The sequence below is a fragment of the Acomys minous genome (genome assembly GCF_964271855.1).
Source record: "Acomys minous genome assembly, chromosome: 8".
Taxonomy (NCBI): Eukaryota; Metazoa; Chordata; class Mammalia; order Rodentia; family Muridae; genus Acomys; species Acomys minous.
Window position 1 is genome coordinate 103,004,396 of NC_140489.1, and position 16,042 is coordinate 103,020,437.

At 45.0% G+C, this 16,042-nt stretch overlaps 1 protein-coding gene and 1 pseudogene across 5 annotated transcripts in view; one reads left to right on the plus strand and one right to left on the minus strand.

Annotated features, from left to right (window-relative positions):
- The first annotated feature begins 6,062 nt into the window (after positions 1-6,062).
- The window catches only part of ZNF512 (zinc finger protein 512), a 34,087-nt gene continuing 24,107 nt past the window's right edge, over positions 6,063-16,042 (plus strand). For 2 of the 4 annotated variants that reach the window (XM_084792756.1, XM_084792757.1), the window contains exons 1-2: positions 6,063-6,220; positions 6,789-6,847. In XM_084792756.1, the coding sequence (XP_084648882.1) occupies positions 6,191-6,220; positions 6,789-6,847 (89 nt within the window). In that variant the 5' untranslated portion in view covers positions 6,063-6,190. The remainder of the gene's footprint in view (positions 6,221-6,788; positions 6,848-16,042) is intronic. The other 2 variants (XM_084792758.1, XM_084792759.1) reach the window with 1 other exon arrangement.
- LOC311603703 (large ribosomal subunit protein eL31-like) lies at positions 10,282-14,967 on the minus strand (annotated as a pseudogene). Its single transcript has one exon. The product of its transcript is annotated as a large ribosomal subunit protein eL31-like (transcript).

Sequence of the window (16,042 nt, forward strand, 5' to 3'; positions counted from 1 at the left end):
TTCATGGTGTTCACTCTGGTCCACAATTTCAAGGTATGAATTCTTCTGAATTCAATCCTGAGTCAAAAACCTCAGTGCATACAGTCTGGGAGGCCCAGTTCAGGGCCACAGTTGCAAAGCATGGAGTCCTTTGAGTTGACCCCTGGCTCAGCAGCTCGATGTACAAAATCTGTTCTGTTGAACCCTGGGATGGCTTTTCAAGGTGTGAAATCATCTAACTTAGCGGTAAAGGCAAGGTTTCAAGAGAATCCATTTTTTTTTTATGAACCTGCTTGAGTCATGGCAGCAAACCTCACAATTTCTTGGAATAACTCCAATGCCAGTGAATAGACTGGATGTGTAGAGAAATCTCCAAGGCCACGTCCTCAAGTCTTAAGACCTGTGGTGGTGAGCTCCGAGAAAAGATCTCAAAGGGGACAATCTTGGTGTCACCACCAAGACCATTCTGTCAAGTCCCAGATTCTGCTTCAAGGATAACACCAGGGCAAGGATCTCAGATTCCTGAATCTCTCAGTCCGACCTCTAAGTCATGGCTGCAAACAGAAGCGTCCTCAGCATTGTCAACCAAGCAAGCCAGTCAAGCTGTGGGAAATGGAGACTCTGCAGAGCTCACCTTTGAGACACAGCAGCCAGGGCAGGTAGCAGCTAGGCTAACTAAACCCCAGAATATGAGCATTGAAAATGCAAGCATCGGGCTGGAGAGATGGCTCAGAGGTTAAGAGCACTGCCTCCTCTTCCAAAGGTCCTGAGTTCAATTCCCAGCAACCACATGGTGGCTCACAACCATCTGTAATGACATCTGGTGCCCTCTTCTGGTATACATACAGGCAAAACACTGTGTATATATGATAAATAAATACAAAATTTTTTTTAAAAAAGGAAAGGAAAGAAAATGCAAGCATCATTCCAATAGAATCAGTGGATCAAATTATAAACTGTAAGGATTAGTCCAAAGCCACTAGATCAAGTGTTAGAATCTGCAAAGACACACCTTCAGGTGCAAAGACACAGAGCAATCAGCTGCTCTTCCGAAGGTTTCTGAATCAGTGAAAGTGATCCCTGGACCACTACATCGGTTATAAAGTCTGTCATGATACCAGAGCCTACCTCTCAAGTGTCAATATACAATAATTTGACTCACAGTATGGTGATGTGATACGTTCAGAATTTGTTCCAAGCCTTTGGCTACAAAATGTGCAGTCTAAGAAGTAAATCACAGAGCCAACGCATCACATTTTAGAAAGAATACAATTGTTAGGCTGTCTAGTTATAAAGACTGTATTGATTCCCAAACCACCGCTTCTGATTGCAAAATCTAAAGAATTCGCACCAGGACCATGTCCTCAGGTCATAGAACCAATCGGAATCACCACAAGATCAAGCATTAAAGTAAAGGCGTGTTTGGATTTACTCCCAAGACCACATGTTCAAGAGCTGGAAACACCTATGGAATTGATGCCAAGGGCAATTGTTGAAATGAATTCTGCAGAATTAATCTTACAGCAAACATCTCCATTTGAGGAACCTACAATGTTAACTCAAGAGCAAAGGCTTCATGCAGGAAAATCTCTAGGGCTCAAAACAGAATCTCCTAAAGCAATGGAGGTTGAGGATTTGAATGAAGAACAGATGTGTCAGAAGAGCAACAAAGAAATGATCACATCAGAAAAATTACAGGCAGAGAATTACTTCTCTAGGCTCATATACAGCCCTTCAAACCCATTTATTACAAGCTCTGTCAAATCGACAGAATTTGGGCACTTTCAGGGTTCTGGGATGCCACAAGTATCAAGCACTTTGTCTATGAAACACCTTGGGGTTGGTATTTTACAGTCTGCAGAGTCCTATACAGACTGTATTATGTTAAAACTATCAGCTTTTATCTTGGCTCTCCATAATCAACCCCCTGATAAAACAGGGAACACCATGGGAACCCCATATTCTTAGATCTGGGAGAAGGACCCCATATCTAAGGAAGGAGCTGAAAAGAAGCACTTGGAGGAATTTGGGGGTTCACCCCAGAGCTCTTCTCCGTATCCACTGAGGTCACTACCAGAGGAGTTACAGGCAGGATCAGGGACTCGAACAAGCTCTACCCGTTCTTTCCTGGGCAGACGACAGAATGTCTGGGAAAGCCGTGTCTGCAGGCAGCAACTACCTAGGAAATAGCTCTCCAGTATGCTAATGCTGGGGAATGTTCTGGCAACCATGATGGAAAGGAAGCATTGCTCTCAGCCATTTTCAACAGAAGGATCCACTATGGACATCTGTCGAGCTATCCAGAATTTATTTGGGGTTCCAGCTGAACTGAAGGAATTTTCCCAGAGCCTGCTAGAGAGGGCTCCAAGGACTGTTTCACAGACTTGAGTGGTTAAAATCTATATTCAGAGAGATATTTTCTGCCATGGTCCTGAGAAGAGAATGTCTTAAAGATGTGGACACCCGGCTCCACCTCTTCCATGATGCAGCAATGCTCTGGCACTAGATTGGGAATAAAGAAAATGGACTCGAAGTCACTCAGCAGGAGACTGCCTCGTGTCCAGGGCCCCAGTCTCCTGCCTTAGTGAGCCCAGACTCTACTCTTGTGACACTTTACAATACACAATGTCATCATCCTCTTTCCAGGGAACAAAGTAAAACCTCACAGAGTGATTCACCGGCAAGGACTTTTGAGTCTCAACTCTCCCTCACGGCAAGCTCTCTCCCAGGTTAGGACTGATATCTCAAAACAGCTCCATCTGCTAAAAGACCCACAGCTAAAAATAGCAGCAAAACTCCTAGGGAGTCAAATACCAACAATGTCCCTCCGCCTCTAGCGTCAGGTCTTGTCCTAAAATAGCCTATATGCTTACAGTGTGGCCGGTGGTCAGGAATTAATTGCTTTCATAAATTCCAGTTTGCTTTTGGGCCCTATCTTCTTATCTAGCCACAGCGCCACCTCTTAAGCACCCCCGAAGGCCATCGTGAGATTCAGTGTCCCCTTTAGTTTTAGACTGCAAACTGGGAAAAGACCTTGAGTCTCAAAGTACTGAGGAAGAAACCGAGCGGATCCAAGGAAGGGCACTACATCGCCACCACGACGGAAACCTAAAACCGCTAAGGTGGCTTCCAGAAGTCCCCCTCTTAAAAGAGATTTCCAGTCTAGATCTTGTCAGTCTCTCACTTCTGTACAAGGCCATGTTAGGAAAAAAACAAAACAAAACCCATGGGGTAGCAGAGGTGTGGTAGGAAGGACAGAGGCCAAATGAATTCTGTCAGGGTCACTCCGTATGAGAGAGTGATCAGGATGGGAAACGGGCCAAATCAAGCCTCAGGAAGACCTCTGATTTAAACTATCCAACCAAGACAACCACTAAAGACCTGAAACACCAAACACAAACCTTTACAAAAACAATGGGATGACAGAAGAGAGTCCTTCCGGAACACTGACTAATCTGTCAAGAAGCAAGAGTATTACACCCGCTCAAACAACCACCGTTTCTTCAAAGAGACAGCCCAAGTTCATCCAACTGCTTTTTCAGGGCCTAAGGCAGATATTAAAAACAGCAAATAAAGTCGTGATTAATTCTGGACAGAAGCCTGAGGACAGGACAAGGTCAGACAATTTGTGCTCAAGCAAAAATTCACACCCCAAACAAAAAGCCAAGGATTCCTACCTCACAGGAGCCAGCATCCTAGCTGTCAAGCGAGGGGCAACAGGTTCAATCCCTAAGCAAGAGGACAAAATGCAGGGACAAGTGACCAATGCACACAAGCTCAACAGCCAGAACAAGTGAGCGCACTCCAACCCAGACCTCTGCAGTGGCAGAAGACCGCGGTCTCTGAAAGAGACGTCTCTATCCAGGCTGCTTCAATCATACGGCCTTTGAGGGGAGTTCCCAATGTCAGCAGTAGAGCAAAGAAAAACTACAGTGATGACATCTCCAGCCCAGAGTCTAGGAACTGTTCTAATGTCGGAGCCAAATTTCAGGCCCAAGAGAGAGTAGTGCCTGACTCCTTCCTGAAGAGAATCCTCAGAGTCACCTTAAAGAGAAGCACGCACAGGAGGGGGGAACATCATGGCTTCTTCAGGGAGAGAGCCCTGTGTAATAAGCCTGAAAGAACCCAGCGCAGCCTCTCTGAGAGAACTCACTGAAATGTCTCTGAGGAGACTACAATCATTGCAGTCCTTCTCAGAGAAAGCACAGCAGTCTCTCTGACAGAACCCTCAGAAGTCTCTCTGACAGGAGTCAATGCAGTCCCTCCCATCAAAGTCTCTTCAAAGGAAGAGGTCACAGTCCATCAGAGAGGAGACAACCTAGTCCTAGGAGAAGCCCTTGGAATCCCTCAGTGAGGAACATCATGGTCCTCCAGAGAGAAGAGGACACAGTCCCTCTGCAAAGAGTCCACACAGCCTTTTTGGGAGGAGCCTACAGAGTCCCTCTCCTCAGAGATGTCTCAGTCCCTCAAAAGGGGTCTATCTTAATCCCACCCGGAGGACACAAAGCAGTTCTTCTGAAAGGAGCCATGGTAGTCTCTCTGAGAGAACCTCTTCCAGCCCCTCTGCCAGGAAAAGCCATAGATCTTCTGGAAGAACGCACTACATTTTATGTAATACCAGGCCACACAGGCCTTCCACACTCATCTGCAGTCATTCTGAGCAGACTCACTCCAGTCCTCCTGAGCGCTGCAGCAGTCACTCTGAGAGGAGCCAGAGCAGGCACACTGAGATACAGGGTCGCTTTGGAACAGCTCGGATGCACAAGCTGGCCATGACTGGAGTGGTGTTAGCAGGTGCCATCTGGCCGCCTGAGCGCACCCCATGGGGTAATGTCTGTTCCCACTTGCCTCTTATGAACCCTGTAATGTAGCAGTGCAGCAGTGTCTTTTTTCTTACCTGGCGAGGCTTAGCGCCCAGACCATTCCCCTGCGCAGGCAGTAGGGACAGGAAGCCCAGTGCCCGAGTGCTCTTAGGACCAAGGTCAGAGGCTCCTGAGGCCCGGGGAACCTAGACAAAGAGAGCATCCATTTACCTCAGTGGCAGTCTTGAAAGGCTGGTCAGGAAGGGTTCTCCACAGTTGGCCTGGGACAAGTGCAGCTAGCCTACATTCTGTGCTGGGTCCCCAGAGAAAGCAAAGCAGTAGAAATTTATCTCAGCTTAGAATTGTGGTCTGAAGGGAGGGCAGTGCTGGGTTAAGATGGGAATTGAATGGAGGTGTAGAACGAAATTTGGAAGAATGGAGTTCGGTGTAAAGGATTCCAGACTTTTTAGTAATGGAAGAGCCTTTCTCGTACAAGGCCACCAATTTTATAATTAATAATAAAGATATAAGACATAAGGAAATAAGATAAGTTACCAGATGCCACCTATTATGCTACAGAGGAGTTTATTAAATGAGCACGGGGGGGGGGGGGGGGGGAGAAGGGAAGGGGTACTCCAGAGAGAGAGGGAAAGAGACAGAGACAGAGACAGGAAGAGTGATGAGAGAGAGAAAGAGGGAGGGGCGAGGTAGGACTGTCCTTTTATAGAGCCCTGGGCAGGGCCATGCTCCCATGCCAGGTAGGCAATGACATCACAGGTAGGCCGACTGAAGCAGAATCCTAACAAAGACACCAAATATTTCAAAGGCTGGGCAAGTTTGGAGGCATGAAGTTAGTGGACAGGAGAGATCTGCCCCTAGTAAGTACATCCTGCAGAGCCTCACCCAGCTGCCCCTTCCTGCTCAGCCACTGCCCACAGTGACAGAGCATCTGGGAGAGAAGGGGGTGAGAGTGGGTCTGTAATTTGAGATCAATAAAGGGGCGAGACTTGAACTCGATTTGCATCTGTAAAATCACTTGTAGGATGGCTGGGACTAGGTGTGCAAACGCTAGGAACTCAAGGTTGGGGTTTACGAGGACCCTTTAAATATTCAGACTCCTCCCATTTGCTCCAACCCTCCCGCCCGGAGGGTCTCCTAGTCTCCTGTTCGATGGGGGGGGGGGGGGGGGGGGGGAGGGGCGGGGGGCGGGGTCTCAATGGAAGAGGAAGCCGAGCCATCACGTGACTCCTTCCCTGCCGCAAACCCCCTTGGAAGCGGCTAGGCGGAAGTAGATGTTCAGAACAGGGCTAGTCGCCGCTGAGACCACATCCGGTAGCGGCGAGGCGAGCGGAAGTGGCGTTGGTCTGGCCGGAGCCCGTGGGTGAATTGTTAGGCGTGGAGGGGGAGTGATGTCTTCCAGACACAGTGCAGTCACCGCCGTGAGTTTCTTGGTGTGACCATTATACTTTAGAGATAGAACTGTGGAGCCGAGAACACGCGGTCCCTTTCTTTTGTCCTGTACTCAGAGTTGGATTTTTCAGAGCCCATCGTAGGCCCCACCCTTTTATATCAGACCCAGTTGCCCCCCTTTTTCCCCATTTTTATTTTTATTTTTGTCTATTCTCCATACCCTCGAACTCAGTTCCTCGACAGATTGTAGTTAGTTTATATTCTTTCAGCATCCCCAGTGCCCTCCGTTTCTTTTATCTATTTGCCCCCCCCCGTCCCCTTCCCTCTCCCCCCCCCCCCCCCCCCGTCTTCCTTTTCGAGCCTCCGTCTAAGGATAAGGCTCTGAGAATGGGTAAAGATGAAAGCTCTGGTATTGTCAACCCACCTTTACATGGTAGAAAAAAAGGATGGCACACGTTTTCTAAAAAGTGTCGCCCTCGGTCCATTTGAAGTAGTTGCCCGAGAGAGCTTCCCGTCTAGGCTCTAGGGGGTTTCATCTCTTTGTGGATGAGGTTCAGAGGTCCCCTAGCACTCACTCGTGTGCTTGTGATTTGCTAGACTCCGGGACCCACGTCCTCTAAGCAGCAGAGGAGCACCAGGATCGTGGGAGCTAAGAAGTAAGTGAGGTTTTCCGAGGACATTTTTGTAATCATGTACACAGTGCTGATAAAGATGTTCTGTGTCTGCACTGTGGAGCGTCACAAGCTTTTGGGCACTTGAGTGTGGCTAGTGCAGTTGAAGAACTTGAGCTACTCATTTTATTTAATTTTAATTGACTTAAATTTCGATAGCCGTCGGTGGCTAGTGGCTGCCGGGCTGGGCAGTGCAGGTATAGTCCTAGTGTGGGAAAGGAAAACCTAGCTTGCAATGAATTATAATAAAAATGGAATGTGTGATTCAGTTAGTGGTAAGCCCTGCTCCCCTCCCCCTAGATCAAATATGTGCTCATAATTGGTGAACTTGGGAAGGAAAATAAAAATAGCTGTAAGCAATCTTTATGCCTCCAAGCTACTTAGTTGTGACACTGATTTATTATTTTGTGTAATGGATGTGCTAAGTTTTTCCATGGCTAATACAAAAAAGATTCTTATTAACTTGGACCTCCCTGGTGAATTCATTCATTTAGATGACACTTATTAGAAGTCTGATTTGTGCCAGCTGTGTAGTACGTTGGGTATACGGGCATGGAAAACAGAGCTAAGGGCTCAACAGATGAGATAGGTAAGCAAAGCAACACAATCCAGTGTAATAGGGAAAAAATTTTTGTTTTGAGGTAGGGCCTCAGTGTCTGGAAGTACCTATGAAGCTTAGGCTGGCCTGTAACTTGCAGTATTCCTGCGTCTGCCTCCTGAGTGCTGGGATTACATGCCCATGCCAGCACACACTTGGTTGGTTGGTTTGTTTGAGAGAGGGCTTCATTCCAGCTCAGGCTGGCTAAGAACTAACTAACTATGTAGCCCAGGCTGAACTTGAACTTTTGCATTCTTCTTGTCCTCAGCCTTCCCAGTGCTGGCATCACAGGCATGGGCTGCACCTATGATCTATGCACTGCTAATCAATATTTTTATAGTGGAACTTAATACCACTTTTGGGGAGTGGAGTGATGGTTTCAGCATTACCAGAATAGGCCACTCGAAGACAGGCTTGAGGGTCAAAGAATAAAGCAGTTGACTAGCTAGGAGTTGCAACCTCCTGGCCCAAGAGAACAGCGTGTGAGCAGATAAAAGATGTTTATAATAACTAGTTCTGTATCATTGGTCTGGAAGATGGCAGTGGGTGCAAGGCATTGCAGGGCATCCTCTAGAGAAGATAGCAGGAGCCAGCTCATAAAGGCATTAGGGCACCGTAAGGTACTGGAACTGTAATTATCCTGGAGGGGAAAGGTCATTTTTGAAGAGGTGGATGTGGATTGAAGGGTAAGTAAAACTTGTACCTAAGAAAGACATACGGCGTGTGATATACTAACTATTACAGACGCCTATGATTGGAGGGGAGAGGAGGAGGAGCGTAGGGTGTCTGCAGGTCTCTGTCTTTGGATTTGGGATTCGTAAACCAAACTGGGAATTTCCGAACGAGAGATAACATCAAAAACAAAACAAGTGGGTCTGCACTTCAAATGGAAGCAGATCTGAAACGCAGACTTGAGAGTTACCTTCTGTGAAAAGTAATTGGAGACGCTATTTTCCTGCGCAAGATGAGTGTATTCACAAGCTCCTCTAGGAACTGTGGCAAAAGCAACGTGTGTCAGTGTGCACCTTGGTTTGCTGGAGAGAGTTGTTAAGCAATATGAAGGCCAATGAGAAGCCCTTCTCTTAGCCAGGATTGAAGTCATTGGATTACATACACACAACACACACACACACACACACACACACACACACACACACATCAAAACCAACAAACCAAAAAACAACTCTTGGATTTATTTATTTTATGGGTTTATTGTTTTTCTCACGCGATGTCGTATGGAGGTCAGAAGAGGCCATCGGGGCCCCTAGAACTGGTGTTATGGATGACTGTGAATCTCCGTGTGGATGCTGGGAATCAAATCGGGTCCTCTGCAGGAAGAGCAAGTGCTCTTAGGCATTGAGCCGTGTCTCCAGCCCCAGGAATACTCATTCTTAATTATCTTCTTAGGGGACTGCAAAGTTTGAGAGTTGATGCTTTGAAAGCTGATGGGTTAAAAAGAGAATGCAAGCATGGAAAATAGCAGTCTTTAAAGAGAGGTTGAATAGGCCAAGGGGCAGGGGCTGGGGGGAAAAAAAAGATAGGTCAACTACAAAGTATGCTAAGCTGAACCAAAAGTCTTTTTTTTTTTTTTTAATGAAATCTATATATTTGCTCTTAGAAGAATGGGCAAGGAACAGTGGTTCTCAGCCTTCCTAGTGCTGTGGCCCTTTAACCAAGTTCCTCATGTGGTGACGTTCCCCATCCATGAAGTTATTTTCATTGCTCCTTCATAACTGTAATTTTGCTGCTGTTATGAATCATAATGTAAATATCTGTGTTTTTCCAATGGTGTTAGGAAACCCCAAATGGGTCATAGCAACAGGTTGAGAACCACTGGACTAGAGGCTTTTTTTTTTTTTGGTTGTTTGAGACAGGGTTTCTCTGTGTAGCCTTGACTGTCCTGGACTCACTTTGTAGACTCACAGCAATCCACCTGCCTCTGCCTCCCGAGTGCTGGGATTAAAGGCATGCGCCACCACCGCCCTGCTGAGGCTCTTAAAAATTCTTAATCCAAAAAGCATTGATAATAGGCTAACCTTGTCATTTAGGATTAAAAGCAGAGACTTGCTACACCAGTGGTAATTATAAAGTCACTAGTCATGATAGGCATTTCGTGATAATGAGGCATTTGTTGTTCTAGAATCATTTAGTATCAAATAAAAACTGCCTTGGGATGATAGGTGGTACAAAACACTTGTTTTGCTGAATCATTTAAAAACAAGATAGTAACCTAGGGGAGAGGGTTTTTGTTTTGTTTGTTTGTTTGGTTGGTTGGTTGGTTTTTTTGAGACACAGTCTTTCTGGTAGCCCTGGCTGTCCAGAAGCTTACACTGTAGACCAGGCTGGCCTCCAGTTTACAGCGATCTGCCTACCTCTGCTGGAATTAAAGGTGTGTGCCACCACCCTGCAGAGAGGCTCTTAGCCACCGTGACTTAGCCTGCCATATGTTAATCATGCTGATCCTGTGAACTATTGATGCTCTCCCGTGCTTATGCTTATTCATGAGATAGCCTATGGAGATTTCTGAGTCTGTTGACTGTAAAGACATTCTCCATAAGACTTTTCTAGCAGCAGTCGATAGGGACTTGTCTCTTAGTGGCCTGTTGGTGATGTGAAGTCTTTTTTCCTACTTCTTTTTTTTTTAATTACAGTAAAAAAAAAAAGGTTTTATTCACTTTACATCCCTACGGAAGCCCCCTCCCTCCTCTCCTTCCAGTCTCACCCTCCCACCCCCTCCCCCCTTTCCTCCTTCCCCTTTTCAGAAAAGGGGAGCACCCCACCCCACCAGCCCACCCCGTCACATCAAGTTGCATCAGGACTAAATGCATCCTCTTCCACTGGGGCCCAACCAGGCAGCCCAACTAAGGGAATGATCCAGAAGCAGACATCAGAGTCCACGTCAGAGACAGCCCTGCTCTAATTGGGAAGTCTTTATTACATAGAGGTTGTTCTTATGTCTGGAATGCCTTTTCACCTCCGGAGGCCTGTCGATTCTCATTAAAGAATAACTGACATAGAGTAGATGCATTGGCTTCTTGCTTACACTATGTTCAATTTTGATATAAAAATGAATCCATAAAACTGCAACCACAAAGACATTTCTGTCTAACCTCTGAAAAAAATTTTTTGTTTTAATTTAGTTTAATTTAGTGTGTATGGGTATTTTTCTTGTATTCTGTACCACGGGTGTGTTTTGTGCTTGCCAAGGCCAAAAGAGGGTATCAGATCCCTGGAACTGAAGGTAACAGTTATGAGCTGCCATAACGCTGCTGAGAATTGAACCTGGGTCCTCTGCAAGAACAGCCAGTGTTCTGAACTACGAGCCATCTCTTCAGCCTCTCCAAAGCTTTGGGTTGTTTGGGGTTTTTTTTTTGTTTTGTTTTGTTGTTTTGTTTTGGTTTGTTTTTTGGTTTTTTGTTTTTTGTTTTTTTTTGGTTTGGATTTGGTTTTTCGAGACAGCATTTCTCTATGTAGCCTTGGCTGTCCTGGACCTGCTTTGTAGACCAGCCTGGCCTCGAACTCACAGCGGTCCACCTGCCTCTGCCTCCAGAGTGCTGGGATTAAAGGCATGTGCTACTATGCCCAGCTAAGTTTTGTTTGTTTGTTTGTTTTTAAGATTTATTTTTATTGTTTTAAATTATGTGTGTGCATTTGTATCTGTGTAGGTGATGTGCATGTGTGTGCCTGTGTCCACAGAGGCCAGAGGGGTTGGATCTCCTGGAGCTGGAGTTGTAAGCCTTCCAGTTTGTGTGCTGGAAACTGAACTTGGGGCCTCTGGAAGAACAGCAAATGCTCTTAACTGCTGAGCCATCTCTCCAGCCCCCTCTTAAAAGTTTCCTGTGTCCTTTTGCAGTCATTTCTCCCTTTACTCCTGTCCCTAAGCACTAATGACCTATAGCTGTACAGTGGTTTACATGTTCTACAGTTTTACATAAATCAATTCACATCTCACTCCCCTCATCTCTAAAAATAATGTCATTTCTTTGCCAGAACAGTAATTTTGAGTTGAAAATAGTTATTCGTTGCCAAAAAGAATTCCACTATGGTTACATCACAATTTGTATAGCTATCCACATTTATGGAAATTTGAGTTGTTGGGCTGTTTTTCATTTGGGGAATTACAGTAAAGTATGAGATTTATGTGTCAATCTTGAGTAGACAAGTGTTTTCATTTCACTTGGTAGACACCTAAAGTAGCATTTAAATCCTGTGTTGATTGGGTCATAGCACAGCATTATGTGTAATTTTTTTATTTAAAATTATTTTCTTTTTCTCTCTCTCTTTTTTTTTTTTTTGGCAGTTCTGCAACTTTATTTGACATTCAGTAGGTTAGTTCTCATCCACATTGAGCAGCTATAGATTCTTGAATGTGGTAACAGGCATGTAAGTTACCAATGTGTAAAGCTTGTTTGGTGAGCCCTCCTCTTCATTACATTTTCTGGACAAACATACTTGGATGCAATATGGAACATTACTTATTCCTTTGGCCCAGACAGCTTTATTGAGCCTGGCGTCTATGCGCACATCTGGAGTCCCCATCTCCTTCATGGCAAATTTCCGAATTTCTGTGAGTGTCCGAGGGCTTCTTGAAGGCCACTCCATGGATGCGCTTGTGAATGTTGATGGTGTATTCTCTGGTCACCATCTCATTGATGTTGGAACGGCCCTATTCTTCTTGCCACCCTTCTTTGCGGGAGCCATTGTGCTGGGCCAAAGCTGGAAAGGACTGGTGCGAGGAATTGTTGGAGGATAACTTTTTCTGTTCTCTTACCCTGAGATGATACCTGTCCTTGATGGTAAGGCATGTTTCTTGGATGCAACAGAAGGATAGGTCCTGTTTTCTCATCCACTTTGATTGTCTGTGTCTTCTTTTTGGGAAGTTGAGACCATTGATGTTGAGAGATATCAATGAGTGGTGTTTGTTGATAACTGTTATTTTATTGTTGTGGAGTGTGTGTGTGTGTGTGTGTGTGTGTGTGTGTGTGTGTGTGTGTGTGTGTGTGTGTATGTGTGTTTCCCATTCTTGATTTGCTAGCCTGGTACTATATATTCTTTCTTTCTTTTGTTTGTTTGTTTGTTTGTTTGTTTGTTTTAGGTTGGAGCTTTCCTTCAAGGGCCTACTATAGAGCTAGATTTGTAGATAGATATTGCTTAAATTTGGTTTTTATCATGGAATAACTTACTTTCTTCATCTATTGTGATTGACAGTTTTGCTGGGTATAGTAAGCTGGGCTGAGCTATTGTCTCTTAGAATCTGCAACACATCTGTCTTGGCTCTTCTGGCTTTTAAAGACCCCATTGAGAAGTGATGTGTTATTCTTAACAGGTCTGCCTTTATATGTTACTTGGTCTTTTCCCTTGCAGCCTTTGTTCTGTATGTTTAGTGTTTTGATTATTATGTGCCAAGGGAAATTCTTTTCTGGTCCAGCCTATTTGGAGTTCTGTCTGATTCTTGTACCTTGAGAGGCATCTCATTCTTTAGGTTAGGGAAGTTTCCTTTTATGGTTTTGTTGAAAATATTTTCTATGCTTTTGACCTTTGATTCTTTTCCTTGTTCTATACCTGTTATTCTTAGATTTGGTCTTTTCATGGTTTCCCAGATTTCCAGGTTGTTTTGTGCCAGGTTGTTTTTAGATTTAACATTTTCTTTCTTTTTCTTTTTCTTTTTGTTTTGTTTTGTTTTTTTGAGTCAGGGTTTCTCTGTGTAACAGCTCTGGCTGTCCTGAAACTTTCTATGTAGGCTGGCCTTGAACTCACAGTGTCTGCCTCCTGAGTGCTGGAATCAAAGGCATGCACCATCACTGCCTGGCTTTTAGATTTAACATTTTCTTTGATCTGTTTATTTCTTCGATCATGTCTTCAGTGCTTGAGATTCTCTCTTCCATGTCTTGCATTCTGTTGGTGAGGCTTGCCTCTGAGCTTCCGGACCAAGCTCCTACGTTTTTCATTTCCAGATTTCCCTCAGGTTAGGTTTTCCTTATTGGTTCTATTTGCACTTTCAGGCCTTGAACTGTTAATTCATTTCCTTCCAATGTTTGTGTTTTCATTTTTTTAAAAAGGGATTTACTTATTTCCTCTTCAAAGACTTCTACTATCATATTCACAAAGACTAGTAAGGTCTTTTTCTTGTGCTTCAGCTATGTTGCAGTATTCAGGGCCTGCTATGCCAGGGTTCCTGACCTCTAACACAGACATGCTGTCCTGGCTGTTACTGGTTGTGTTTTTACAATAGTGTCTAGGCATCTGGGTTTGGAAGATTGTATTTCTAGGTGCTGATATCTGGTCTTGTGTTTGGTGGCTAAGTGTCTTGTTCCTTGGTCTGTTTCCTCTCTGGCTCTTAGGAGAGTATAGTGGCTGTGTAGGACATTCTTCTGGGATACTGATAGGTGCGGCCCCTGGATATTCAAGGCAAAATGTATGTCTAGGTTCAGGGAAGAACGAGGATGGGCTAGGAGGCGTGAGCTGACGGGGTGCTTAGGAAGGAGGGAAGCAAGGTGTCCCGCCAGGATCTGCTTAGTCCCCTGGGCGTGGGGGCAGAGGGTTGAGGAGAGGCCGTAGCGGCTGGTCTGCTACAGAGCTGGGGAGGATACTGGGAGAACAAGACTTGGAGATAATGGAGAGACTGGTGAGGATCTGCAGTTAGACGCTGCTTCCCTGTCTAGAGCGGCTTGTGGCTTCCAGGGAATGCCTGCTGGGATTGCGGGCCTGGGATAGAGCCATGAGTGGGAGAGAGGGAAGTGATCAACCAGAGGTGGGGACAGTGTGGGGTACAGGGAGGCTGAGCAGGCAGTTGCTACAGAGCTGGGGATAAGACTGAGGCATTGGTTTCGGAGGAGCCGAGGGAGAAGCAAAGATCTGCAGTAAGCCTACCTGCTTCCCTGGCTGAAGTGCCAGAGGCTTTTGTAAAAATATACTTACGTTTCTTCTTTGTGCGTGTGTTGAGTAAGTGCAGCATGTGCCTGTGTGTGTGCTTATAGAAGCTAAAGGTCCAAGGTAGGCGTCTTCCTCTATTGGCAGCCACTTTATTTTTTGGAGATTCCTTCTCTTCTTGCAGTGCTAGAGTAATAGACACATACATCCACACCTGGCTTTTATGTGTGTGCTGGGGATTTGAACTCAGATCCTCATGCTTGCATAGCAAACACTTTATCCACTAAGCCAGCTTCCAAGACTTCATCTGTGTTTCTTGTGTTTAAGAATCCCATTTAAGGGTTAGAGAGATGGCTCAGTGGTTAAGAGCAATGCCTGCTCTTCCAAAGGACCCGGGTTCAATTCCCAGCACCCACATGGCAGCTCACAACTGTCTGTAACTCTAAGATCTGACATCCTCACACCCGAGCACATAAATTAAAAATGATTAAATAAAATATATTTAAAAAAAAAAAGAATCCCATTTAAGACTGTCTCTGATTCTGTTGCCTGCTTTTGGATCCCTTTCCCTTAGCTGGGCTGCCTCACCTGGCCTCAGTGGGAGAGGATGAGCTTAGTTCTGCTTCGACTTGGTATGCCAGGGTGGGTTGGTACCCATGGGGGGGTGAGACTCCCCTTCTCAAAGAAGGGCAGGGGGCAAGGGGGGGTCTGAAGTTGTGACTGGAAGGAGAGGAGGGAGGGGCCTGTAATGAGGCTGTTAAGTGATTACGTGAATAATTGTTTTTTAAAACCTATTTAAGAAACCTTTACTTTCCACGATTGCAAGGTTTTCTCTTCTTTCATTTAGTGTTTTCGGTGTTTTGTTTTGTTTGTTTGTTTGTTTTTGAGATGGAATTTGGCCAAGAACTTGCCATATAGACCAGGCTGCCCTCAGACTCATAGAGATCAGATTCAGGGCCTTATGCATGCTAAGCAAGCCCTGGGCCGAGGTCCTTTGCCAAGGTTCTCAACTTAATGCTTATGACAGAGCATGAGTTTTTCTTCTGATTTGTGCATTAAATTGTGTTTTTTTTTCTTTGTCTAAGTTTGCTTTTCTTTTTAAGATATATTTAATGGGGTCCCTATGTCCTTGATTTTAGGTTGTCCTGAAGTGAGCAGTGAGAGCTTTGTGTTCCCTCCCTCGTGCTGTTATTTGCACCACACCCCAGGATGAATGCATCGGAGTGGCTCACTATACAATAGCTCCAGTTTCCTTTACGATTTCATGTTCACCTGTTGTGAATTATTTAGGAGTAGGTTATTACATTCCTAGATATTTGGATTGTTTTGTGTTTTGTTTTAGAATATTTACTAGTGGTTTCCAGCTTGATTCTAATAGGGTCAGAAAACACACAGTGAGTTTCCTATCATCAATAAAAATGTAAAGTTTGAGACCCAAAATATTGTCCATTTTGGTGACTGCCCAGTATGAAGTGGAGGAGTGTATGTCCTTAACACAGTGCTAATGGCCATGGGGTATTCAGTAAATGTTAGAGGCTGATGATGTAATTCACGTCCTTTATTTCTTCACTGAAGTCTTGTCTGATTGTTCCATCAGTTGTAGGAAAAGCAACAACTGTAGCTCTCTAAGCGTATGGCATTGTCTGCTCTTCTCTAATTCTGTGTTTAGCATGTGTATTTTGAGGTTCTATTGTTAGAGTTGCAACAGATCA